The sequence below is a fragment of the Schistocerca piceifrons genome, chromosome X (assembly GCF_021461385.2).
Source record: "Schistocerca piceifrons isolate TAMUIC-IGC-003096 chromosome X, iqSchPice1.1, whole genome shotgun sequence".
NCBI classification, from domain to species: Eukaryota; Metazoa; Arthropoda; class Insecta; order Orthoptera; family Acrididae; genus Schistocerca; species Schistocerca piceifrons.
Window position 1 is genome coordinate 251,765,404 of NC_060149.1, and position 27,769 is coordinate 251,793,172.

General features: G+C 45.6%; 1 protein-coding gene across 2 annotated transcripts in view; it reads left to right on the forward strand.

Annotated features, from left to right (window-relative positions):
* LOC124723128 (flocculation protein FLO11) overlaps positions 1 to 26,926 on the forward strand; it is a 196,042-nt gene extending 169,116 nt beyond the window's left edge. For both annotated transcript variants that reach the window (XM_047248315.1, XM_047248316.1), the window contains 3 exons: positions 6,980 to 7,201; positions 20,114 to 20,253; positions 22,750 to 26,926. In XM_047248315.1, the coding sequence (XP_047104271.1) occupies positions 6,980 to 7,201; positions 20,114 to 20,253; positions 22,750 to 25,171 (2,784 nt within the window). In that variant the 3' untranslated portion in view covers positions 25,172 to 26,926. The remainder of the gene's footprint in view (positions 1 to 6,979; positions 7,202 to 20,113; positions 20,254 to 22,749) is intronic.
* The last annotated feature ends 843 nt before the right edge of the window (positions 26,927 to 27,769 follow it).

Consider the following 27,769-nt stretch of genomic DNA (forward strand, 5'->3'; position numbering starts at 1 on the left):
CGTTGGTGGTCGCCGTTGTTGTAATACATCAGTACTGTTCTGTACGTACAGTATGTTGGGTTCTTTTTTGCTCTGGAATAATGTGAACACATAATGTTTAAGTGTTAATAGAAACAAATGTGCCCAAGCCATAAATGGATGTTTCGTTATTTTCTTTTCGAATTGTTAGTGTACCTAATAATTATACTACGTCACGCTTAATGCATTTCCGTCAAGCAGAAGTGGGTGAGTTAAGCATCTGAACTGAAATCGTCGTAGAACGTTTCCGGACATAGGTTCCTATTCAAAATGTTATGTGCTCACTCTCCTCTGCAAGTCCTAGAAGTTTGTAACGGTAATTTCCGAACACCATGCACAAGGATTGTACTTATTTCCCCGTTCCCAGTATGCCCCCTGAGAAGTGCTAAAGTACTTTGCACCCAAAGCACGTCTTTGGTTTACTTTTTTGCTCCCTCATATTTTCTACCTGGCTCTTCTTCATGATGAAGAAGCTGTTAATAAGTTCTCAAACGAACAAATTCATGCTAAGGCATGCAATCATGCAATGTCCTTTCGTTCAGGGGTGCTAGTTCTGCAAGGCTCGCAGAAGAGATTTGTGAAGTTTGAAAGGTAGGAGACGAGGTACTGGTAGAATTGAAGCTGTGAGGAGGGGTCGTGAGTCGTGCTTGGGTAGCTCGGTTGGTAGAGGACTTGCCCGCGAAAGACAAAGGTCCCGAGTTCGAGCCTCGGCCCGGCACACAGTTATAATCTGCTAGGAAGTTTCATATCAGCGCACACTTCGCTGCAGAGTGAAAATCTCATTCTGCTTTATAACTTCTTTCTTGCGTTCGCTAATACTCAGTTAAGAATGTAAATACATAAAACTGCAAACAGCCACTTTATTGAATAACTATTTATTATCCCATGAACCGGTTTTCAAACCTTTTCAGGTTCATCTTACTCTTGAGATGAAGATGAACCTGAAAAGATTCGAAAACCGGTTTATGGAATAATAAATAACTATTCAAAAAAGTAACTGGTCGCAGTTTCATGTGTTTACATTCAGTTAACAGTCACAGGTTCTAAAATATCCGTAATGGGTAAGCTCAATCAATTAAGAATGTATGGACCGGGATTCGAATCCCACTACTTCCAAATTCTAGTCTAGAGTCTTAACCAGGAGACCAACGAGCTTGATATGATGCAGAGAAGTTCCAGATATCCAGCTGTGATTCCTACTTTGCCTGCGATGATGAAACATCCAGTTGATATCTGATTATTTATTTTTAGATATCTAGGGGGAAAAAAGGCATACAGGCTGTCAGCTTGGACCCCGCCTATTTCTCAGACGCTGTGAACACATGCACATGTTTGCACATAGATCCTCCACAGGGAGAAACTTTCGTGCTTGAAAATTCAGTACAATTTCAGTACAATTTTCCATTGTTACAACCGCTCGATATACTACAGCACCATCCGCAAAAAGCCTCAGTGAACTTCCGATGTTATCCACAAGGTCATTTATTGTGAATAGCAACAGTCCTACGACACTCCCCTGCGGCACACCTGAAATCACTCTTACTTCGGAAGACTTCTCTCCATTGAGAATGACATGCTGCGTTCTGTTATCTAGGAACTCTTCAATCCAATCACACAATTGGTCTGATAGTCTATATGCTCTTACTTTGTTCATTAAACGACTGTGGGGAACTATATCAAACGCCTTGCGGAAGTCAAAAAAATGGTTCAAATGGCTCTGAGCACTATGGGACTTAACTTCTGAGGTCATCAGTCCCCTAGAACTACTTAAACCTAACTAACCTAAGGACATCACACACATCCATGCCCGAGGCAGGATTCGAACCTGCTACCGTAGCAGTCCTGCGGTTCCGGACTGCAGCGTCTAGAACCGCACGGCCACCGCGGCCGGCTCAACGGAAGTCAAGAAAGACGGCATCTACCTGGGAACCCGTGTCTATGGCCCCTTGAGTCTCGTGGACGAATAGCGCGAACTGGGTTTCACACGACCGTCTTTTTCGAAACCCATGTTGATTCCCACAGAGTAGATTTCTAGTCTCCAGAAAAGTCATTACACTCGGACATAATACGTGTTCCAGAATTCTACAACTGATCGACGTTAGAGATATAGGTCTATAGTTCTGCACATCTGTTCGACGTCCCTTCTTGAAAACGGGAATGACCTGTGCACTTTTCCAATCTTTTGGAACGCTACGCTCTTCTAGAGACCTATTGTACACCGCTGCAAGGAGCGGGGGGGGGGGGGGGGGCAAGTTCCTTCGCGTACTCTGTGCAAAATCGAACTGGTATCTCAGTTACATCAGTGTAATTCTTGTCTTTGAATAAAAGTGTCACTTCTGTTTGTCTCATTGCTTATTTCTGTCAAATTCAAATGGCTCTAAGCACTATGGGACTTAACATCTGAGGTCATCAGTCCTCTAGACTTAGAACTACTTAAACCTAACTAACCTAAGGACATCACACACATCCACGCCCGAGACAGGATTCGAACCTGCGACCGTAGCAGCAGCGCAGTTCCGGACTGAAGTGCCTAGAACCGTTCGGCCACAGCGGCCGGCTTATCTCTGTCAGTTACCTTCGTTGTACTATAGCAGCTTTTTCAATGCATGACTAAAATTTCGTAGAGTTGTGTTACTTGTCCATGACACATCATGCGGAAGTTACTTTCGTCATATTTTGAGATGAATGACATTTTGTCACGACTCTTACACCGAAGTCGTCCTTCGTTGTTTTATTTATAAAATTTAACGGAGCAATCTTACCACTGACAAAAAGTGCAGACTGCGTGATAGCTACCTGAAGTGAGGAAGTAATGGTGCAGCGATGCTGCCGCCGTGGCTGCTTCTGGAAGACGGACCCGCCGTGTCCTTATACAGCACCGCCCCCTCCATCGGTCCTGCTCGCTGCTCCTTCACGGTCGGCGAACCAGACGGTCAGAAAGCCGTTCCTTCTGGCAGCGGCCAGCGCCATTTCTGCATTACTGTCATCCTCCTCGTAGTCCCTCCAAATAGGGTTCTTGCTGTGGACATAGATTGCAGATTATTTTCCTGTTTTGCCTATCCCAGAAACCGGAAGCATGTGTGATGCACGTCATTCCGAATTATTATGTGGCTCCCGCGTCGTAGGGAACGAGGTTATTCGCGTATTCTTCGTCGGAATCTTCAATCCGCGATTAGTTATCTTTCAACGAACGTAATTTATTTGGAGACGATACTGGACTTCACTCCCACATAGGTTATTTACACCAAGAACTTGCCTTGTAATTAAGCAAACATTTAAGCTACGAGCCCAAAGATTTCAGATATTCTGCTCCTCAGTTATAATGACGACTCCATTTCCCGAACTTTTTTCTAGACCACCTGTTTATCACTCTAATTCGTGATTCCAAACCACTTTCGGTTTATCATACCGTTTGTAGAGATATCGGTGCAACATTCCATAAAAGTCTATAGACATGTTAGCTTCAACCATCCTAATGTTTTTTATTCTGTATAGTTCTTTTGGAGGGTACGATAAATCAACACTGTTTCTGCTTCTTTGATTTTAATTACAAAATGGCTCTGAGCACTATGCGACTCAACTTCTGAGGTCATCAGTCGCCTAGAACTTAGAACTAATTAAACCGAACTAACCTAAGGACATCACACACATCCATGCCCGAGGCAGGATTCGAACCTGCGACCGTAGCGGTCACGCGGTTCCAGACTGAAGCGCCTTTTAATTACAGTTTCCTTTGGGCTCACACTACGTTCATTCTTTGGCGTGTTGTTCCTTCTCTTCTTGCGTCCACTTCCTTCCAGTTATTCATTTTTTCGTCCTGAAAGCCTGCCTTTTCTGTAGCTTCTTTAAATTATGTTCTGTTTCTTATTGTGTCCTACTCGACACTTGCATTTTCGATGTCTGTTCCTACTTCTTTCAGCGATTGATTCTGAGTTTGTAATTTTTTACTAAGTCAAAGATTCGCTTGGTTATTTTGTCGTTATTCATCCTTCATATGAGTTCATAGAATGTAATCTCCTTTTCTTCGTTACATCCGTTACCTTTTCAACTTCAAGATATTGTTCTGTATTAGATCTTAATCTGTGTTCTGATTCAATGCTGCTTTTTGGTCACAGCATTTTTCTTAGGAGTCTTCTTTCATTTTTTTTTAATTTTTCGAGCTGCATGGAGCATTTAAGATATGACCACTGTTTCATAATGTTTCAGTTTTTTGTTCCAGGATAAAGATTTTGTAGTACAGATGTTTCTTGGTTTTTGAAAGGCCCTCTCCATATTATATTTTCTAGTCCCTATTGCTCTCTTTCTCTTGATGCTGTTTGATGTCCATTCTTTTAGATATTTAAAAAAGTCAACTCTATATAAATTGTTCTTATCAACTGGTTTTTTTTTCAAATAAAATTTGTAATCCTTCTTCTGCTGATTGACGTTCCATTTCTGTGTTTGCTCTTGTGCACTTTCATGTGAGTATTAGTAAGTGTCTTGTCATGTGCAAATGCTAGAAAATCTACAGTCATCTTGTTTGGCTTCCTACCTAGTTGTATATCCTTAGTACTTATGGCCTTCCTCCGTCCTCTTACCACTTTCTACAATGCACCGTTAAATAGTAGAGGCGACAAGCCATCTCCTTGTCTTACTGCTGGTTCTATTTCTTTATTCGCCCTTTCCCTTTGACTGGCTTCCCATCAACGTTAAGGTAACGATAAAATGTGAGATTCTTAGAGACTGGCAATTCAGAGAGGCTTGCAAAAATGTGGTATTATGGAGCTCTGTGTGACCGAGGTGCCACATGTTTCTGTGCGTGTTTAGACTTATCCACAAACGCACCGTAGCCTAGAGCTCGAGTTCGACAGAGATGCCGGCCGGAGTGGCCGAGCGGTTAAAGGCGCTACAGTCTGGAACCGCACGACCGCTACGGTCGCAGGTTCGAATCCTGCCTCGGGCATGGATGTGTGTGATGTCCTTAGGTTAGTTAGGTTTAAGTAGTTCTAAGTTCTAGGGACTTATGACCACAGCAGTTGAGTCCCATAGTGCTTAGAGGCATTTTCGACAGAGAAAAGTGGCGAACTGTTTTAATGTATAGTGTTCGTCGAGGGCTGACAATGGATTAGTCAGTGCCTCTGTTGTTTACAGAAGTCTGTCCTAATTGCTCTAGAATGTTCAGATGATTCTGACAATTTCAGAGTGGAAGCCCGGTTCTCGATGAAGTCTTCTTCTCAAGTCACTAATCTTCATCACTAACTAAGAATTTTACTGCAGAAAGGAAACTAGTAGAGAGCACTGGTGTATAACACCATCACACCAGTTATTAGCTCTGTCTGCTAATGCTGTGTAGTATTAAAGTAAGGAACCATTGCTCTTTATGTACACAGTATCTTTTGGCGGAGGAAGAAACGGTATGACATGTCTCACGATAAAACAAGAATATTCAAAAAAATTTGAAAGTAGTGGATAGTGTTGTTTCCAGTGAACAGTCGTGACTTTGAAACTTCCTTGCAAATTAAAACAGTGTGCCGGACCGAGACTCGAACTCGCGATCTTCGCCCTTCGCGGGCAAATGCTGTACCGACTGAGTACCCCCCCCTCACAGCTTTACATCCGCCAGTACCTCGTCTCCTACCTTCCTACCGAGCGAGGTGGCGCAGTGGTTAGACACTGGACTCGCATTCGGGAGGACGACGGTTCAATCCCGCGTCCCGCCATTCTGATTTAGGTTTTCCGTGATTTCCCTAAATCGCTCCAGGCAAATGCCGGGATGGTTCCTTTGAAAGGGCACGGCCGACTTCCTTCCCCAATCCGATGAGACCGATGACCTCGCTGTCTGGTCTCCTTCCCCAAACAACCCAACCCCTACCTTCCTAGCTTGACAGAAGCTCTCCTGCGAAACTTGGAAGTTTGGAAGGTGGGAGACGAGGTACTGGCGGAAGTAAAGCCGTGAGGAGGGGTCGTCAGTCGTGCTTGGTAGCTCAGTCGGTAGAGAACTTGCCCGCGAAAAGTAAAAGTCCCGAGTTCGAGTCTCGGTCCACCACGTAGTTTAAATCTGCAAGGAAGTTTCATATCAGCGCACACTCCGCTTCAGTGTGAAAATTTCATTCTGGAATCGTGACTTTATTACCTAAATATTCTAACCCAGTGGAAAACCATGATGTACGGGTTTGAAGACGAGGGTGCGCTAGACCCAGTCGAAAAATCCTTGGCTGTCATGTAGAGAATATTGGCCGGTCCCTTCCTCGTAAGGGGCGTGCTGATACGTGTGGAGTATGTGTTGTCTCTTGTCTGATGTCATATATGCTTAAAATAGTTTGTTCAAATTCGGAAGCCAAAATGTAACTATCGTAGCAGTAGCTTTCACATTTATTGATTACCTTGCTCAAGTTATTTTCCGCTGTTAATATAAGTAAAGACTTGATAGACAGATCTGAATTTTATATGTATTTTTTTTTTAATGATTATCAAGCAGACGTGGGTTAATATATGTGGCTAGCTGGCAGAAGAGTCTTGGAGTTTTTTTATGAAACCTTTTGTAGGCTGTAATGGGAAATACTTGATAAAATAAAATAAATGGCAAGATGAAATCAAATAAATGTATCCCGTCTTTTCACTCACACAGCTAACCAAATACAGTATTATTTATCAATACTGAAAATTTAGATTTCATTCAAGACGGGGGTTTGAACCTGGATTTTCTGCTTATCCAACCAGTCGCCTCGACCATTGTGACCACCATAGTACGTCTGCTTGAGCGATACAGATTTTCAGTTGTAGCAAGATATCACAATGCCTGTGTATTCTGATTACGATGCATAGTTCCTTTTGGTCATGCATGTATTAATGTATTTAATGTAATTCAGTTGTAATGTTCAGAAGCATTAGCAAGTTGACAGCGGTGTCATTGAGAGTTTGAGTCAGTCTTCACAATGTGTTCATATGACCTGACCGATTAAAGGCATTTCTTAATTTTCAGGTGACGAAGCTGGACGATCTTTCTCCAGAGATAACGCTGAATCGGACTAAGGGTACGCTGTACTGCGGGTCGGGCTCCATGGATATCACCCTCAAGTTCAAGGAGCCCTTCTTCGGCATTGCGTACGCTGACTTCGACAGGAATAGCGCATGTCAAGTGGCCGGCAAGGGCGCCACCACGTACCGTCTCGAGCTGCCGCTCAAGGGCTGCGGAACTATACAGGTACGTGTGCTCTCAAACGTTCACCGGCCAGTGTACAGCTTGAAGTATCTTTGTTCTTTGACTCTTTGAAGTAGACATTTACTCCCTCTTTTCACAGTGAGTGATCAGCAGCCGTGCTATTAGTGCCACTATCAAAATACACTAATGAGAGAAGTCTTGGGATAGCAATATGCACATATACAGATGGCAGTAGTATCGCGCGCACAAGATATAAAAGGGCAGTACATTGGCGGAACTGTCATTTGTACTCAGGTGAACCATGTGAAAAAGTTTCCCATGTGATTACGGCCGCACGACGGGAATTAACAGACTTGGAACGCGGAATAATACACTACTGGCCATTAAAATTGCTACACCAAGAAGAAATGGAGATGATAAACGGGTATTCATTGGACAAATATATTATACTAGAACTGACATGTGATTACATTTTCACGCAATTTGGGTGCATAGATCCTGAGAAATCAGTACCCAAAACAACCACCTCTGGCCGTAATAATGGCCTTGATAAGCCTGGGTATTGAGTCAAACAGAGCTTGGATGGCGTGTACAGGTACAGCTGCCCATGCATTTTCAACACAATACCACAGTTCATCAACAGTAGTGACTGGCGTATTGTGACGAGCCAGCTGCTCGGCCACCATTGACCAGACGTTTACAATTGGTGAGAGATCTGGAGAATGTGCTGGTCAGGGCAGCAATCGAACATTTTCTGTATCCAGAAAGGCCCGTACAGGACCTGCAACATGCGGTCGTGCATTATCCTGCTGAAATGTAGGGTTTCGCAGGGATCGAATGAAGGGTAGAGACACGGGTCGTAACGCAACTGAAATGTAACGTCCACTGTTCAAAGTGCCGTCAATGCGAACAAGAGGTGACGGAGACGTGTAACCAATGGCACCCCATACCATCACGTCGGATGATACGCCAGTATAGCGATGACGAATACACGCTTCCAATGTGCGTTCACCGCGATGTCGCCAAACACGGATGCGACCATCATGATGCTGTAAACAGAACCTGGATTCATCTGAAAAACTGACGTTTTGCCATTCGTGCACCCAGGTTCGTTGTTGAGTACACCATCGCAGGCGCTCCTCTCTGTGATGCAGCGTCAAGGGTAACCGCAGCCATGGTCTCAGAGCCGATAGTCCTTGCTGCTGAAAACGTCGTCGAACTGTTCGTGCAGATGGTTGTTGTCTTGCAAACGTCCCCATCTGTTGACTCAGGGATCGAGACGTGGCTGCACGATCCGTTACAGCCATGCGGATAAGATGCCTGTCATCTCGACTGCTAGTGATACGAGGCCGTTGGGATGCATCACGGAGTTCCGTATTACCCTCCTGAACCCACCGATTCCATATTTTGCTAACAGTCATTGGATCTCGACCAACGCGAGAAGCAATGTCGCGATACGATAAAGCGCAATCGTGATAGGCTACAATCTGACCTTTGTCAAAGTCGGAAACGTGATGGTACGCATTTCTCCTCGTTACACGAGGCATCAGAACAACGTTCCACCAGGCAACGCCGGTCAAAAGCTGTTTGTGTATGAGAAATCGGTTGGAAACTTACCTCATGTCAGCACTTTGTAGGTGTCTCCACCGGCGCCAATCTTGTGTGAATGCTCTGAAAAGCTAATCATTTGCATATCACAGCATCTTCTTCCTGTCGGTTAAATTTCGCGTCTGTAGAACGTCATCTTCGTGGTGTAGCAATTTTAATGGCCAGTAGTGAAGTTGGAGCTAGACAGATCGAACATTTCACTTCGTAAATTGTTTGGGAATTAATTTTCTGAGATCCACAGTGTCCAGAGTGTGCCGAGAATATCAAATTTCAGCAGACATTATCTCTCACAACTGACAACACAGTGGCCGACAGCCTTCACTTAACGACCGAGAGCAGCGGCGTTTGCGCAGAGTTGTCAGTACTGACATAAAGCAACCCTGCGTGAAATAACCACAGAAATCAATGTGGGACAGACGACGAACGTATCTGTTAGAACAGTGCGCTGAAATTTGGCGTTAATGGGCAATGGCAGCAGACGACCGACGCATGTGCGTTTCCTAACAGCGTGACATCCCCTGCAGCGCCTCTCCTGCGCTCGTGACCATATTAGTTGGACCCTAGACGACCGGAAAACCGTGGCCTAGTCAGATGAGTACCGATTTCAGTTGGTAAGCGCTGATGGTAGGGTTAGAGAGTGGCATAGACCCACGAAGCCATGGAACCAAGTTTTCATTGAGACAATGTGCAACCTGGTTGCCGGCCGGAGTGGCCGAGCGGTTCTAGGCGCTACAGTCTGGAACCGCGCGACCGCTACGGTCGCAGGTTCGAATCCTGCCTCGGGCATGGATGTGTGTGATGTCCTTAGGTTAGTTAGGTTTAAGTAATTCTAAGTTCTAGGGCACTGATGACCTCAGAAGTTAAGTCCCATGGTGCTCAGAGCCATTTGAACCATTTTTTTGCAACCTGGTTGTAGCTCCATTAACGTGTGTGCTGTGTTTGACAGTTGACAGTGGCTCTGACCCCACCGGGAATCGAACCCGGGAACCCGGGCGGGGGAAGCGAGAACGCTACCGCACGACCACGGGGCTATGTTTACATGAAATTGAATGGATCCTCTGGTTCAACTGAACCGATAACGGACTGCCAATGGTTATGTTCGGCTACTTGGAGACCATTTGCAACCATTCATGGATTTAATGTTCCCAAATAACGATGGAATTTTTATCGATGACAACGCGACAGGGCGCGGCACGGCGTAGGTACTCTGCAAGTTTCGTATGCAGTGCGTGTTGCCTAACATCCAGTCACACCTCTCCGCGTGATAGGCGGTAAGCTGGACATAACCGAGGTTCCTGACTCGCCTCTAAAACTTCTTCCTACGCTTAAATACAGTCATTCTTACGCTTTTCGTGTTGAAAATCACTGTATCAGTTTCCTGGGGTGGGTAGTATGCTGCACCCTGCTAGTTCGGTGAAAACTCGTCGTCCCAGAGCCAGCGAACACTAAAGGACGCCTAGCGTCGCTTCGAATCATCAGTGAACCTTTTTGCCTCTGACAAAAGTAGTTCCTCGTGACGTGATCTATCACCCCTAGACGTTTGTCACCAAGACTTCGAAACATGCTGTGTATTCTTTTCGTTGCTGTCTGGGCTCCAAAATGGGGATCTGCGAGTGGCTTCAAAACGTAAGCTACACGTTATTACGGCAGGCCAAGTAAGTTTTATTTAGTCTTGCACTACACTTTAAAGTGACACAGATGCATGAATCCATTTTACAATATAGTCTCCAAGTTTCTGTAAACAACGGCCGGAGCGTTCTACCAGTCGTTCAATTGCTCGACAATAGACGTGCCCTCATTGGTCAAGGAGCAATTCGAGAACAGTTGTGTGAACGTCCTCGTCATTGGAAAATTTGTAATTGCTGCGAATCAGTTCCTCGACTACCTGGACATCGTCGTTTGTGGTCGGTTTCCATGGCCTTCCTTCTCGATCAGAAGCATCCCATGCCTGTGCGACCTTGTTCAAATTGTTGGCACCATTTTCCTACGGCTGGACGCGACATTACATTTAATCCAGAAAACGCAAGAGCTTCACGGTGAATCTATGTGCAATTTAGACATTTTCCCACAAGAATCGTACTGTCTCGCGTACTTCAACTTTGGAGTATGTTTCCAGTTACCGCACCATTTCACTCGCGCACTACAGTTGGCTTGTTATCCGTAGTACGGCAGAACTGCGTCTGCAGGAAACCGAGACCATGTACTCTCTTCCGACAAAGCGCCACTCTTGTTACTCAATGTTTCTGGTGTCGTACAAAACGTGTAACTTAACTTTTGAAGTCCCCTCATATATCTTGATTCAGAATTCTTTAACAGGCTGCCGACAGACATCATATAGGAAACTGGAACACGTTCGATAACGAAAAATAAAGTAATGTAATGCCAAATTAGTCATTCCTTTTATAATAGAACAGGATATCTGGTGTCATTAATGTAAATTCCGATTAACATTGATGCTCATATTAAACAGATGTTAGATTTTCCAGTATATAGACAGCTGATATCGTTATCCTAAACCAGTAAAGTTACATGAATGCTTAGTGTGAAGTAGCAGATAAAAACAATAGCTGAGTGGTGTAAGAGTCGTTGAGTGACTGTAGGAGGATACAAGATGACTTGGACAGTATATGTGATTGGTGTAAAGAATAGCAGCTAACTCTAAATATAGATAAATGTAAATTAATGCAGATGAATAGGAAAAAGAATCCCGTAATGTTTGATAACTCCATTAGTAGTGTAGCGCTTGACACAGTCACGTCGATTAAATATTTGGGCGTAGCATTGCAGAGCGACATGAAGTGGGACAAGCATGTAATGGCAGTTGTGGGGAAGGCGAATAGTCGTCTTCGGTTCATTGGTAGAATTTTGGGAAGATGTGGTTCATCTGTAAAGGAGACCGCTCATAAAACACTAATACGACCTATTCTTGAGTACTGCTCGAGTGTTTGGGATCCCTGTCAGGTTGGATTGAGGGAGGACATAGAAGCAATTCAGAGGCGGGCTGCTAGATTTGTTACTGGTAGGTTTGACCATCACGCGAGTGTTACGGAAATGCTTCAGGAACTCGGGTGGGAGTCTCTGGAGGAAAGGAGGCGTTCTTTTCGTGAATCGCTACTGAAGAAATTTAGAAAACCAGCATTTGAGGTTGACTGCAGTACAATTTTACTGCCGCCAACTTATATTTCGCAGAAAGACCACAAAGATAAGATAAGAGAGATTAGGGCTCGTACAGAGGCATATAAGCAGTTATTTTTCCCTCGTTCTGTTTGGGAGTGGAACAGGGAGAGAAGATGCTAGTTGTGGTACGAGGTACCCTCCGCCACGCACCGTATGGTGGATTGCGGAGTATGTATGTAGATGTAGATGTAGAGGAAGAGCAGCGACGTTTTTCAAAGTAGATGCTTTTCTCATAATATAAAAAAGTGATCTAAAAGTGATTCCCATCACTGGCAATTTGAGTAGATTAGCACCAGTTCTAACATTTGTTGTTACTATACCTTACAGAAGTAGCCTCTGGTGGCGTGGCTGCTTCGTCCAGATAATGTATAACGTCACTCGCTACACGTCCTTTACGTCTCTTCTTCATCACTGAATTTACAAAATACGATATATGTGTTAATGAATGAACAAATGTACGTCACTTTGTCTGATCATAATGAGTAACCCCAACACCGATTCTCTAAAGAATCGAACTCCCGTGTGTAGCACAGCTTCAAACGTCTGATTAGATATGGGACATCATCGGACGACAACTCAATCGTCATCCAGAAACAGCATTAACCGGCCCTGTACTGACCGACCAAGTGCCACAAGCGTGGAATTCCATCCGACAAACTGACATCCGGCACCTGTACAACACGATGCATGCACGTTTGCATGCTTGCTTTCTACATTCTGGCCGTTACACCGGTCAGTAATGTATCAGCGTTTCACATTTTCACCGGCTTATCTCGCGCTTACATTAACCAGTGATCTTGCAGTGTTAATCTCTTAAATGTGTTTTTTTTTATTTTTTTTCTCTATGGGACTTAACATCTATGGTCATCAGTCCCCTAGAACTTAGAACTACTTAAACCTAACTAACCTAAGGACAGCACACAACACCCAGCCATCACGAGGCAGAGAAAATCCCTGACTCCGCCGGGAATCGAACCCGGGAACCCGTGCGTGGGAAGCGAGAACGCTACCGCACGACCACGAGATGCGGGCTCTTAAATGTGTTACCTAGACAAATATATTCCCAAAATTTCATTACTCCACATTAATTATTTTTTGTGTTGCAATTTTTTCCGTCGGTTTATGTTGATTTCATTAGTTTCGAATTATTGACTTATAAACTAATGGAAGAGTTTAGAAAATTTCTGAAATTATTTGTAACGTTTGTTGGGAGTCGCTAAATGCTCACATTAATAAACACGGGCTTAGTAATTCACGCAAAAAAAAGGTAGTTTTTCACTCATCTCAATGTTTTTGGCGCTACATCTCCTGAACTATCTGTGTTACAATGATATAACCTTGGAGGTACATTCAGTGGTAGATGTGGATACTGTCGGCAAAATATGTTGTGAACAGAGTTAGCAGTAAAGGACTAATAAATTAAAACATCGTGCCTAGTGATGAAGTGTTAATGAACTGCGAAAATATAGTAAGCCATAAACTTTCATTATTTCGTGTGAAGTATCAGCAGTAAAAAGTACGAAAATCGTTCGAAATTATGTCTGAAGTTTGTTAGAAGGCGCAAAGTGCTCTCATTCTCAAATACTAGATGAATATAGTCTGGATAATTGGCGCGCCGTGAGTTATGCTGCCTCAAGCTATATATGCAGTTTCTAACTTTCATACTTGATTTTTGTATTAAACCTTAAACGTAAGTTTAATGAATAGATTATGAGACAGCATTGAGTTCAGTTAATAATTACATGAAATATTGAAAACGAAATTTTTGCTGCCCCTGGAAGCCGTTAGATAGGCAACCCGTTACTGGGATGTGCACTGCGCACCGAGTTAGCAGTTTAGTAATATAGAAGGCTACAGGGGACGTCTCAAATAGCGAAAGACACGCAGTGAAACCAAATATTCGATAAATGGAATTTTTTTAAATGTAGTTACAAATAGACCGTTACACGGTCGCATCAGGTTTATCGAACTTGACGAACGTACTGGACCTTGTACAGAGTCTTTCGACAATCAGTGTTCATAGAATACCGCCATATTCTCCGTTTTCTTTATGGGAGGCGAATAAATCACTGGAAACTCCATCAAGAATGGTTACAGTCAACATTACGTTCTTTCCACTGGACGCGCAACAGAAATGAAATTCAAATGATTCAGTCACTCATGTCTCGGTTTCGAGCCGTGAAGATAAATCTGTACACCATGAAAGCAGCCCAAATGCTGCAGGAATGGAGAAAAAGAGAGCGTTCCCGTCTGGACCGTCACATCACACTCCCAGGCATCGTGCAGAGCACGGAGTGCCCCCGAGGTCCGGCAGCAAACTGTTGCTGGCGAACTGGCTATGACTACCCGTCGCACTAGCTGAACTTCTTTCGATGTAATACCACCGTGTAGTCTTCCTGCAACGGTGCCTTGAAGGCAGTTGGGGGGAAGAATGATGTAGATTTCTGACAAGAGAAGGTTTTGCCTGAATACTCATTACTGCTCTATCCGCCAAGTTGTTAGAAAGGACTCTGCTGACAACTGGTAAAATTGTTGTTTATTAAAGCACAACCGGTTTCGCGGCTTAAAGCCGTATCATCATGTTCAGCCTACACGGTAAAAAGCAAAGTACAGCGTCACCACATTTTATAGATATTAAAACTGATAGAGGAATGTCTGAAATATACTCACAAATTCAGAGATCGTAGGCATATCCGTCGCTCCTAGTCAAAATTTACAATTTAGAGAATATCGTCAGTACTAGGAGCGATGTGTGTGCCTATGATCTTTTATCGTTGTGTCGCAATTTCGAATCCTGCCTCGGGCATGGATGTGTGTGATGTCCTTAGGTTAGTTAGGTTTAATTAGTTCTAAGTTCTAGGCGACTGATGTCCTCAGTAGTTAAGTCGCATAGTGCTCAGAGCCATTTGAACCATTTTAACGTTGTGAGTACATTTCAGACATTCCTCTATTAATTTTAATATCCATAAAATGTGGTGACACTGTACTTTGCTTTTTACCGTGTAGGTTGCACTTGATGATGCGGATTTAAGCAGCGAAACCGGTTGTGTTTTAATAAACAACAATTTTACGAGCTTTTGGCGCAGTTCTTCCTAACATCGTGCCTTTCAATAGCTGTAATTTCCCGGAATAAAAAATACACTCCTGGAAATTGAAATAAGAACACCGTGAATTCATTGTCCCAGGAAGGGGAAACTTTATTGACACATTCCTGGGGTCAGATACATCACATGATCACACTGACAGAACCACAGGCACATAGACACAGGCAACAGAGCATGCACAATGTCGGCACTAGTACAGTGTATATCCACCTTTCGCAGCAATGCAGGCTGCTATTCTCCCATGGAGACGATCGTAGAGATGCTGGATGTAGTCCTGTGGAACGGTTTGCCATGCCATTTCCACCTGGCGCCTCAGTTGGACCAGCGTTCGTGCTGGACGTGCAGACCGCGTGAGACGACGCTTCATCCAGTCCCAAACATGCTCAATGGGGGACAGATCCGGAGATCTTGCTGGCCAGGGTAGTTGACTTACACCTTCTAGAGCACGTTGGGTGGCATGGGATACATGCGGACGTGCATTGTCCTGTTGGAACAGCAAGTTCCCTTGCCGGTCTAGGAATGGTAGAACGATGGGTTCGATGACGGTTTGGATGTACCGTGCACTATTCAGTGTCCCCTCGACGACCACCAGTGGTGTACGGCCAGTGTAGGAGATCGCTCCCCACACCATGATGCCGGGTGTTGGCCATGTGTGCCTCGGTCGTATGCAGTCCTGATTGTGGCGCTCACCTGCACGGCGCCAAACACGCATACGACCATCATTGGCACCAAGGCAGAAGCGACTCTCATCGCTGAAGACGACACGTCTCCATTCGTCCCTCCATTCACGCCTGTCGCGACACCACTGGAGGCGGGCTGCACGATGTTGGGGCGTGAGCGGAAGACGGCCTAACGGTGTGCGGGACCGTAGCCCAGCTTCATGGAGACGGTTGCGAACGGTCCTCGCCGATACCCCAGGAGCAACAGTGTCCCTAATTTGCTGGGAAGTGGCGGTGCGGTCCCCTACGGCACTGCGTAGGATCCTACGGTCTTGGCGTGCATCCGTGCGTCGCTGCGGTCCGGTCCCAGGTCGACGGGCACGTGCACCTTCCGCCGACCACTGGCGACAACATCGATGTACTGTGGAGACCTCACGCCCCACGTGTTGAGCAATTCGGCGGTACGTCCACCCGGCCTCCCGCATGCCCACTATACGCCCTCGCTCAAAGTCCGTCAACTGCACATACGGTTCACGTCCACGCTGTTGCGGCATGCTACCAGTGTTAAAGACTGCGATGGAGCTCCGTATGCCACGGCAAACAGGCTGACACTGACGGCGGCGGTGCACAAATGCTGCGCAGCTAGCGCCATTCGACTGCCAACACCGCGGTTCCTGGTGTGTCCGCTGTGCCGTGCGTGTGATCATTGCTTGTACAGCCCTCTCGCAGTGTCCGGAGCAAGTATGGTGGGTCTGACACACCGGTGTCAATGTGTTCTTTTTTCCATTTCCAGGAGTGTAGTTTGCTCTATCTGGATGTAGTGCGGCAATAAGAGTTCATTCTGAGTACACTAATCACCGCAGCGTACGTCCAAAACACCCTCCAACTTGTTGTACTGCCGTTTCGGTTGCGACGTGGGGATGCACTCTGTAAACTGGTATTACCAAACGTATTCTCTAAGGAGTGTGTCGAAGCTGCGGCAAGTCGGTGGCCAGAATTGTCCCACATTGAGAAAGTATGAGACACAAGTGAACAGAGCCTGGTTGGGCCTCCATTGCAAAGCTTGAACTTCCAAGGCGCCGTGGATTGTGATCTCCGTTTTTTTTTTTTTTTTTACTTTATTGAATTTCAATGCACTCCGAAGGGGGCGGGCTGGCAGCAGCTTAGTAGGCTGCTCTACAGCCTACAGACGTTTTTAAAAACGGAAGAAGAAAAGAAACAAGAAAAACAGGCGATAAAACGGTGACTTAAAGTGTAAAATTGCAGAAAATTGTGGAAAGTTAAAACAGAAAGCAAAGGGGTTGGCAATGTTAATAAAATACACAGGGATCAGACAAGTAACATAGTAGACACACAATTAAAAAAAAAACATGCCGACAGTCTGGTTTCTGTTCGCAAGAGATAAAAGAAAATCACACCCAGCGACAGTATGATGGCCGTTCGCAATACTTCCCAAGACACACAACACGGAAATCTCACTGTAAAACACTCACTGTAAAACACCGCACGAAAATGTCGGCACAGAGATGACACTCCCTAGCCAAGGGCAGGGGGGGGGGGGAACCTGGAGGAGGGGGAAAACAAGGAGGGAGGAGAGGAAAAAACGAAAAATGGGGGGGGGACCAAAGGAGGGAGAGGACTCATAAGGGGGGAGAGGGGCAGAGTAGACGCGAGAGGAAATGGGAAAAGGCAGAGGAGGGAAATGCAAAAGGACTCGGGGAAGAGAAAGGGGCAGAGAGAGGGGAGGTGGGGAAAAAAGAGGATGGAAGGGGGGAGAGGGAGCCCGGAAAAAGGACAGAGGAAAGGAGGGGGAGTGAGGATCAGAGTTGATAGGAGGGATAAATGGAGGGAGAGAGGGCATCATCCGGGAGGGGGAGTGGGTGGAAGCCACCTTGCGAAAGGAGATGAAGGGTGTAGAGATGGAGGGTAGGAGGGACACAACAGTGAAGACGTGGCAGGGGGCGGGGATGGGAGAGGAGAGGAGCAACCAGGGGGTGAGGGGGATCAAGGCGGCGGGAGGTGTAGAGTATGCAGATATGTTCGAGGAATAGGAGCAGATGGGGGAAAGGAATGAGGTCATAGAGGATCCGCGTGGGGGACAGGAGGCGTATACGGAAGGCGAGGCGGAGTGCATGATGCTCAAGGATCTGGAGGGACTTATAGAATTTGGGGGGGGGGGGGGTAGATATCCAGGCAGGACTGGCATAACAGAGGATGGGACGGATTAAGGATTTGTAGGTGTGGAGGATGGTAGAGGGGTGCAACCCCCATGTCCAGCCAGAGAGGAGTTTGAGGAGCCGGAGGCGGTTGTGGGCTTTGGATTGGATGGAGCAGAGATGAGGGATCCAGGTGAGGTGACGGTCAATGGTGGGGCTGAGGTAGGTGAGCGTGATCTCCATTCCAGAGGTTGTTATCCAGCAGTTGAACTAATTTTTCTATGCGCGAGTGCAAGATCGCTTTGTGGTTACAAGAGGGCACATCCGGAGTTTGCACAGGCTTGACACACATCCTGTAGCACCTCAACGGAGATATAGGTTGTCTTACACCTACCATCTACAAACTTGTGTGTAAATAAACGTTCACTTTTTCCGAGATATACAATATCAGACCAAAAATTTTCGGACAGCCCTATTTAATGCAGGACTGACCACTAGATGTCATGAGAGGCGGAACCGCCAGTGTGAAAGGAGGCGGCGAGTATTGCACTCTTAGCAGGAAAGTAAAAGAGCAGAATGGGGTCGGTCAGCAGAGCTCAGTGACTTCGAACGTAGATTAGTCATTGGCTGTTACCTGAGTAACGAAACCACCAGGAACATTTAAATCCTTCTAAAGCTGTCCAATTCGAATGGTACCACAGTCGAGTACCACCTTATAAGCCACGCATTTCCGTAGTCAGTGTTAAGCGACACTTTAAGTGGTCTAAAGAGCGATGCGACTTTACAGTGGGTGACTGGAAAAGAGTGACTTGGAGTGATGAATCACGCTATGCCCTGTGGCAATCCGATGCAAGGGTTTGGGATTGGCGAATGCCGGTAGAACGTTACTACGTTACTGGTCATTATGTATAGTACCTACAGTGAAGTACGGATGAGATGGTGTTACGATATGGAGATGTTTTTCGAGATTTCGGTGTCGTCCCCTTATTGCACTTAAGAAAGCGTACAATGTGGAAGGATATGTACACATTTTACGGTATTGTGCACTGCGTACAGTAGAGGAACAGTTCGGAAGCGATGATTGAATCAGTATGACAATACACCCCATCATAAAGCAGCATCTGCTAGGCAATGGTTTGTGTACAGTAACATTCCTTAAATGGGCTGCCCCGATCAGACTACCGACGTGAGCAGGTGGAACACTTCTGGGATAAGTTAGAAATGCGGCTTCGCTCCAGACCCCCAGCTTCCAACATAACTGTCTTCTTTGGTTTCAGCTCTTGAGGAGGTATAGGCTGCCACTCCTGCACAGTAATTCAGACACCTCATTGAAAGTGTCCCCAGCAGAGTTCAACCCGCCCTTAAGGGGGGAAGGACGTCAAACGGGCCGACTTGGAGCAGGAGAGGCACCACAGGACATTTTATTTTCTACTGTCTATACTTTTACAAGTAAATTCATAAAACTTTGTCAGCATGACCAGGAAGGACTCAGGATTTACACTCGTAGCAGCGGAAGTTCAAAAACATAACAAAATAATTTTTGTACATGAGAAATTTCATCATTTTTTCGCTTACTATTGGCTGCATTTGTTGCTATAGGTACACTTTTCTTCATAAGTAAGAGAGACTGTTCGATGAATTTTGCACAGCATAAAAACCACACTTACAGGTGTCCGAAACTCTAGAATCTATTTAATTGATAAGAAAATGAATGTGCTGTTACGTTTTAAACTTTATGTTTAGAAAAAAATCAAATTTTGTAGTTAATTATCTCAATTTTTACCACAGTTTTTAATAGATTTGGAAAATTCTACAGCTTCATACACCTGTAAGTATGGTTTGTATGCTGTGCAAAATTCATCAAATAATCTCTTTTACTTGTGAAGAAAAATGTACCTATAGCAACAAATGCAGCCAACAGTAAGTGAAAAAATGATGAAATTTCATATCTAAATAAAAATTATTTTGCTATGTTTTTGCACTTCCACTGCTATGAGTGTGAATCGTGAATCCTTCCTGGTCATGCTGACAAAGTTTTATAAATTTATTTGTAAAAGTATAGACAGTAGAAAATAAAATGTCCTGTAGTGCCTCTCCTGCTCCAAGTCGGCCCGTTTGACGTCCTACCCCCCTTAAGGCGAAGGATGGTGGCAACACCCTTTGGTGGTCATTTTTTCCTTTGCATGTTTGTATTTCGAGTGAAGTTTCTTACGCAGCTGAATAACTATAGCGATGACATGTGTTGAACAGGAACCGCAGCGAGTGTTCACGAACAACATCGTGGTGCGCTTCCACCCGGGGCTGGAGATGGATGGCGACGAGATCATCACAATCGTGTGCCGCTACCCGCCGCCCGTGGCACCACCGCCTGCCGCTTTGCCGGCTCCCATGTAAGTCTCTGCATCATACTTGCGCTCTAGTTTTTCCTTCAATTCTATCAAAATTTTTCATTTAGTGACAATTTAAAGTCATTCATGGAGGGGAAGAGTTTTACATCCCCAGCGTTTATGGTGGCATACCATTTCGGTTTCCTGTCGTTGCCTTTTTTGTACCGTGCATTATTGGCTCTCTGTTCTTACACAACATCTACTCAATACGACATAGCCCTCTTCGCAATATACCTACACACTATTCGAAACATTTCGATTACACTCAGTGTATTAATCGTATTAATGAGGGTTAGATCCACCGTTGGCTTTTATGGCAGTTCAAGGTACTGAAGTCTATTTGAATGAACAGTAGCCTTTTTTCGTGAGAAACAGCATCCAAGCCAGTTCTTTAAATATGCTGAATGAAGTCAGCATTCTGATCGAAACCAAAAGCGTTCCATTTAATTCTAAGTCAATCCTCCTGACGGCGATTTCTTTTACAGAACTACTTAGTACTGTGCAGTATTCTAATAGATCATACCACGGGGCAGTCCACTGACAGTATGCAGCAGCTCAAATTGTCCTGAGCGCATCGCATAAAAAGTATAAACTCACTGCATAGTGATTCGGGGTATACTTCACCATTGATACAAGTCATAACAGCAAACATTGTGTGAGTACTCACTCTTGTTGGCCGCATTTAAGTCGCGAGGAGTAGTTTTTTTGTACTGTAGAATCTCATTACTATTCCGTCCATAGTTGCTTACTAACACCGTGGAATCCCTAAAAGATTACTCACCCGTACATCGTGTACCCGTAGTTTGTCAGACCAGCTACTGCTTCTTATCTACTTCCTTTCTTCCGTTTTCTAAATTTCAACTCCAAAACAGCCCCATCAACTGCATAATCACATGACTTAAGATGATGTCAAATTTCGCCGACTTACTTCTTTCGATGCTTTTGGTTGGTTGGTTTTTGGGGAAGGAGACCAGACAGCGTGGTCATCGGTCTCATCGGATTAGGGAAGGATGGGGAAGGAAGTCGGCCGTGCCCTTTCAGAGGAACCATCCCGGCATTTGCCTGGAGTGATTTAGGGAAATCACGGAAAACCTAAATCAGGATGGCCGGACGCGGGATTGAACCGTCGTCCTCCCGAATGCGAGTCCAGTGTCGAACCACTGCGCCACCTCGCTCGGTCGATGCTTTTAATTGAACAACTACCGACCTGTACGATCCTCCCTATATTACTCTCAAAAACGAGAACTAATCGGCTATCTACTTCCTATGTAAGAGTCTCTAACGACTTACAGTTGCCGTCATTTGACGGCCCTCGCTTAAGAAGCGTCCCTGCCTCAACTTGCTAATGCCGATCTTCTTCTCCACCACACATTTAAATAATTATAAACATTGTAATCTGTATCTCGTGATCATCCGCTATAGCACCTGTTTGACATTGTCAGAGCTACATTACTCTTCAGTGTCCTTTTAAATATGTATTAGAAATAGTAAGATTCATTTTAAGATCTTGTTGGAAGGTGAACCACCACGAAATTCAGAGGTTGATCTTCCGAAGTTCTGAAGGCAATTCCCACAAGTTCTGCATTGACATTACCCTAACCTTTCCACCTACATTGTCGAAATCAAAAATTTATTTTTGTAACTAACGCCATTTTTCGATTTCTTTATACAGGGTGATTCAAAAAGAATACCACAACTTTAAAAATGTGTATTTAATGAAAGAAACATAATATAACCTTCTGTTATACATCATTACAAAGAGTATTTAAAAAGGTTTTTTTCACTCAAAAACAAGTTCAGAGATGTTCAATATGGCCCCCTCCAGACACACGAGCAATATCAACCCGATACTCCAACTCGTTCCACACTCTCTATAGCATATCAGGCGTAACAGTTTGGATAGCTGCTGTTATTTCTCGTTTCAAATCATCAATGGTGGCTGGGAGAGGTGGCCGAAACACCATATCCTTAACATACCCCCATAAGAAAAAATCGCAGGGGGTAAGATCAGCCGTAAGATCGGCCGTCCAGAACTTTTCCTTTTGCACAAACACCCATTCTCTGTAAACTGTTTATACCAACGTTTAATACACCACCTATCAGGAGGTTTAACACCATACTTCGTTCGAAATGCACGCTGAACAACTGTCGTCGATTCACTTCTGCCGTACTCAATAACACAAAAAGCTTTCTGTTGAGCGGTCGCCATCTTAGCATCAACTGACGCTGACGCCTAGTCAACAGCGCCTCAAGCGAACAAATGTACAACTAAATGAAACTTTATAGCTCCCTTAATTCACCGACAGATAGTGCTTAGCTCTGCCTTTTGTCGTTGCAGAGTTTTAAATTCCTAAAGCTGTGGTATTCTTTTTGAATCACCCTGTATTTGTAGCGTAGAGATTTCAGTGTACTGCTTTTACTCTGTTTTTGGACCAAATGCTTTACCATTTTACCTCATTGTGGAAGGTATTTTAGTATTTACCTTTTACGATCGCACAGCTTGTCACCGACGACGCCGGCGGCGGTGGAGCCGCCGCTTAGCGGCTTCCAGATATTGCTCATCATCTGCGCCATCCTCTTCCTGTCGCTGTTGCTGCTCGGCCTGGGCTGCTCCTACGTCTGCCTGAAGCGGCGCAACCTGGCCGTGGTGCGCAGGCACCCGCTCAGCGCGTCGGGCACCGGCTCCGAGATCACCAAGCTGTCCGGCTCCAGCCTGGGCAACATCTCCATGTTCGAGGGGCTGAAGATCCCGCGCGCGCACGCCACGGCAGGCAGCACCTCCGGGTCCGACGCGGCGCTCATCCTGGAGCACTCGGACACGCTGCCCAGCGACTACCCGTCCGAGTCGCCCAGCTCGGCGCACTCGGAGGCGGAGGACGTGGACACGCGCTCGCTGCGCCGCCCCAGCACCGTCAGCTCCGCCGGCTCCGGCTACGAGAACAAGGCGTTCGTGCAGCACGCCGAGGGCGGCTCCAGCTTCTACTCGGAGGCGCAGGTGAACGTGGTGCCGCCCCCGCCTCTCCCAGAGCCCAAATTCGACGTGTCGGTGCGAGTGAAGCGGGCCGCCCCGTCTCCGCCCGCGCCCACGCCGCCTCCTTCCGACGTCGAGAGCACCATGAGCATCCAGGCCCGCAACCTCACCACTATCCTAGAACAGCGCGAGGGCTCCTTCACCGACATCCCTCCTCCTGTCTCCAGCGCGACTACCTTCTCCTACGTTCCCGAGCTCCACCCTCCGCCACCACCTGCCAAGTACGCCCAAACCCCACCGGTCTATTCCCGAATCCTCCGTCGCCAACAAGATATGCACCAGACTCGCGAAATGACCAACGAGACCCTATCCCAGAGGTCGATTCCCGATAATGACAACTGGTCTCAGGGAGAAGATTTTGTCGATTCCCCGCAGCGCCGCATGTCCGTCTCCTCTGGTAGGTCGCTGGCGAGCCTCAACACCCTCAATACTGAGATGACTGACACGAGATCGATGTCCGAAATTGTCGATAATTCTCACAAACGCTTCACCAGCGAGACCAACGTCGCTCCTCCTCCCCCACCACCTCCTCCGATCGTCCCGTCGAGACACTATACGAGCGAGTTGGACATCACGCCTGCTACCACACTGGAACTGATAGAACCTCCAGTGGTAGCAGAGCCGCGGCCACAGATCACTTCGCACGTCGTCGACGACGTCTTCTTGCGTACTATCACCGAGAAGCGTACTATCGAAGACGTGGAGCGCCATCGTCGCCAAGTGACAGAATACCACACCAAACCGCAACCACCGGTGAATCCCAAATGGGACGTCGTCATCCGCAACTACCCGGCACCCGGTACGCACACGGGCACTCCCGGAGACGAGTCCGCTCCGGAATGGGAAAGTTTCTCGGAGGCTTCGTCCGTATCCGGTGCTCCACTCACGCCTGTAGCCGAACGGCATCAGGCACAGATGCATATCGAACGCCAGTACACGACCACGTTGGAGGTGCCTCCGAAGGATCCGACAGTGCCCAACTGGGACGTGCTCATTCGCGTGCTCAACCCGCCTCCCGTGACCGAAACTACACAGCCACTCGTCTCGGAAGGCCCAGTCGAAACGAGCGAAGCTGTACTCACTATCGAAGACAGAGAGAAGTGGAGGCAGATAATTACTACGGAGTCGACACTACGTACACTTCTCACAGAAGCCACTGTCCGTGAGGATTACGAGCGTATCAGAAAAGACCAACGGTACGAGAAGCTATTCGAGCCTAAGAAGTGGGACGTGATTATAAGAGTTCTGACTCCACCAGAGAAGCCCTCTTACGACCAACGCACCTCCAGCTCCTCGAACCAGCGCTACAAGCGCAAAACTGACTGGGATACGCGCAGCCGGCGTAGCTCGCTCCCGACGCTGTACGAATACGACTCTGACGGTGGGTCTTCGGTGCGAACGCTCGTCGCCGACACGACTGGGCACCCGGCAGGGCCGGCGCGCTTCAGGAGGCCTTCCAGGTCCAGCGTCAGATCTGACATGGACGTCCGCTCCATGACCGAAGTGATGGTGGACTTCGCGAGGCCGGACATAGCGGATACGCTGAGCGACGCCAGCTCCTATTACAGGCCCGGGTCGCGGCACTCGGGCACTGCAGGAGTGTCCGACGACGAAGATTACGGGCCGCACGGCAGTCTGGTTCGCTCTACAAGCCAGCCGTCCCTCGCCCGGTCCGCGTCCGAGTTCACCGAACAGTGGGTGGCGCCCGTGGGCCGAAGGGGCTGGTCTGGTGACGTCAGCAGTCCCGAGCACTCGCCGCGCTCCTCGCGTAGCGCCACCCTGCGCGAACCCATCACTGCCAGGGAGATGCTCTTCTCACGAACCACCGTCAGAGAAACTTACACGAAAGAGTGGTACGGAGATGCTGACAGCGAAGCGAGCTTCAAATGAAACATGACACTAATCTAACCGAGTAACGACACACATCGATAAAAGAAGGCTTCACAGTACGCAGTAAGATTTGAGACAAAACTAATCAATAATTCACCATTTTGAAACAACCGTCTGAAGTGCTACATGCTATAATCATTGGTTACCGCGTTGATAGCTGGAAATATTTATCTATATCCGCCTGCATCTCGTGACTGCGAGTACACAGTGAACTACTGTGTTGTCATCAACACACGCAACAAACATTGTAGGCGGCATCGAAACTTCGTGTGGACTTAGCAAAGTGGTCTGCGGCATTCACAAGAAACAGCACAACACAACTTCCTTTTATCCAATCTTACAGTGCGCTGGGTGCTACTATGAACCACTACAACGAAAAGCCGATAGATATTCTCAGACATTCCGTAGTTTACATGGAATTGTTGTGCAACATTCCATTCCAAAAATATACTTCTCTCATATTCGCATTTCAGTGTAGTTTAGTCAACTTTACGTTTGTGGTGAATGTACTAAAAATGTTTGAGCAGTTTAACCTTCGCTAGTTAAAAATAGCTTGCAAATGCAATTAATTTTCCTAAATATTATAATATAGGATTCGCCTCTCACATCGGCCGCATACTATAAATTAGAATTAGCAGATGGAACCTGCAGTAATGAAAGGTTGAAATCTCGTGTAAAGCGATCTCGCGCGATGATGACAGACAAAAGAATGTGCCAAATGGATGAAAGGATTCTGAATAATTCGAGCAAACCTTGCTTGGAAGTTCCTATTTCAGTGGATCTGATTGTCCTACCAAAAAAACATTGCAAACCGTATTATAACTGACATTTTTGTTGTAAGAAACGTTTTTCAAACAGCGCTGTTCCTTCACTTGCCAAAACGTGAGCCTTAGTGAATTACTTGTTCTTTTGTTAAAGACGTTTTGCTGCAGTTCCAACAATAGAATAACTGCAGCATGTAAGTGAAACACTGCTCTTTCATTGCGAATGTCAAATATGAAATCATATACAGCATTTAAAATAAAATGACTTTAATTGACATTTCAACCTACTAGAACTCTGAGAGTGGCTTCAGTTTATTTCAGAACAATCTGTCAATTTAACTCATTTTCATATAAAAGTAAGGAATTATTATTATTTTAACTGGGAAGAAACAGCGCTAATGAAGAGCTGGTACGTTTTTGCAATTAAACTAGAATACTATGAAAATCCCTGTTGATTATGTTTGTGTTCGAGGACCTGAATGACTTTCATAAAGTACTGACGATCCACAGAAATGTTGGAATGGTTCATGATGATACAATGTAATATTTAAACTTCTACGCTAGCTTTTCATTTTCCACTCATTTTAAATCAGAAGTTAACATTATGTACAACAAAATGAGTGGAACTGGAGAATTAGCTGCTTTTCTTATTACATTTTTGAGATAGCTTGAAGATACGATATTTATAGAACTTCAAGTGCGTTAACAATTAAGAATATCACTACATTTTTTAACTTAAAGTAAACTAAGCTATTTTTCCTAAATGGTGAAGGAATATGGGCTGCAGGTGTGACAAGGACTTTTTATCTTAGATTTATTAATTATGAAGTAACGCACCTCTATTAACGTCATAAATTGTTGAAATCAGACGATCTTAAACAAAATTGTTTCTTAATATTTGGATTCTAAATTAAATTCCTAATAATGTGAAACACTTTGTACTTTTTTATCGATTTCTAAAATAAAGACTGGGGAATGTGTACAAAATACATTTCAAATTTGTCTACTATTTTGCGCTAAAATACTTGTATTACTACTGTAATATTTAAATTATGTGCAACAACTAGCCTAAACAAATTACTTTATATGTTCACTCAAATAAAATTTTTGTATTCTAACACAGAGACCTTCTCTTTCTGAGGCCGATACATGTGTCAGTGTATTTGATCTCAGGAAAAGCTACCTTATTTGTGCTTCATCTTGTCTGCAACAGACATACAGCACAAGACCTACGTGGCAGAGTGATGACTACACATTTCACTCGATCCGTTCAGTTCATAGAATGTAAAATTTTAGAAAGCATTCTTGATTGGAGCTCAGCGATCTGTATGAAATGCTGAAAGTCAATTAAAAACAGTCTCCATTGCGTTTACAGATTTTCTTGTTTGTTAGCAACCGGTTTCGGCCCCTTCCTCAGACGATCCTCAGGCTTATAACCGTCTTTATAGCCGCTGATGGCGGCAGGCGGAGCGACACAACCGTACTTCTATGGATCTCGCTCCGCCTACCGCCACCAGCAGCCGTACTGGCGGTGACAAGCCTGAGCGTGGTCTGAGGAAAGGGCCGAAACCTGTTGCTAATAAATAAGAAACTCTTGAAAGTCGGTCGAGATTGTTTTGATTGATTTTTATCATAGACTGTAGGTTAATTTTTATCGTAATCGGTATATTCTATTGTTTAACAACTATCTAGTTCTCTGAAACAGCTCTTCTGTGAAACTTCCTGGCAGATTAAAACTGTGTGCCGGACCGAGACTCGAACTCGGGACCTTTGCCTTTCGCGGGCGTGTGCTCTGCCAACTGAGCTATCCAAGCACGACTCACGCCCCGTCCTC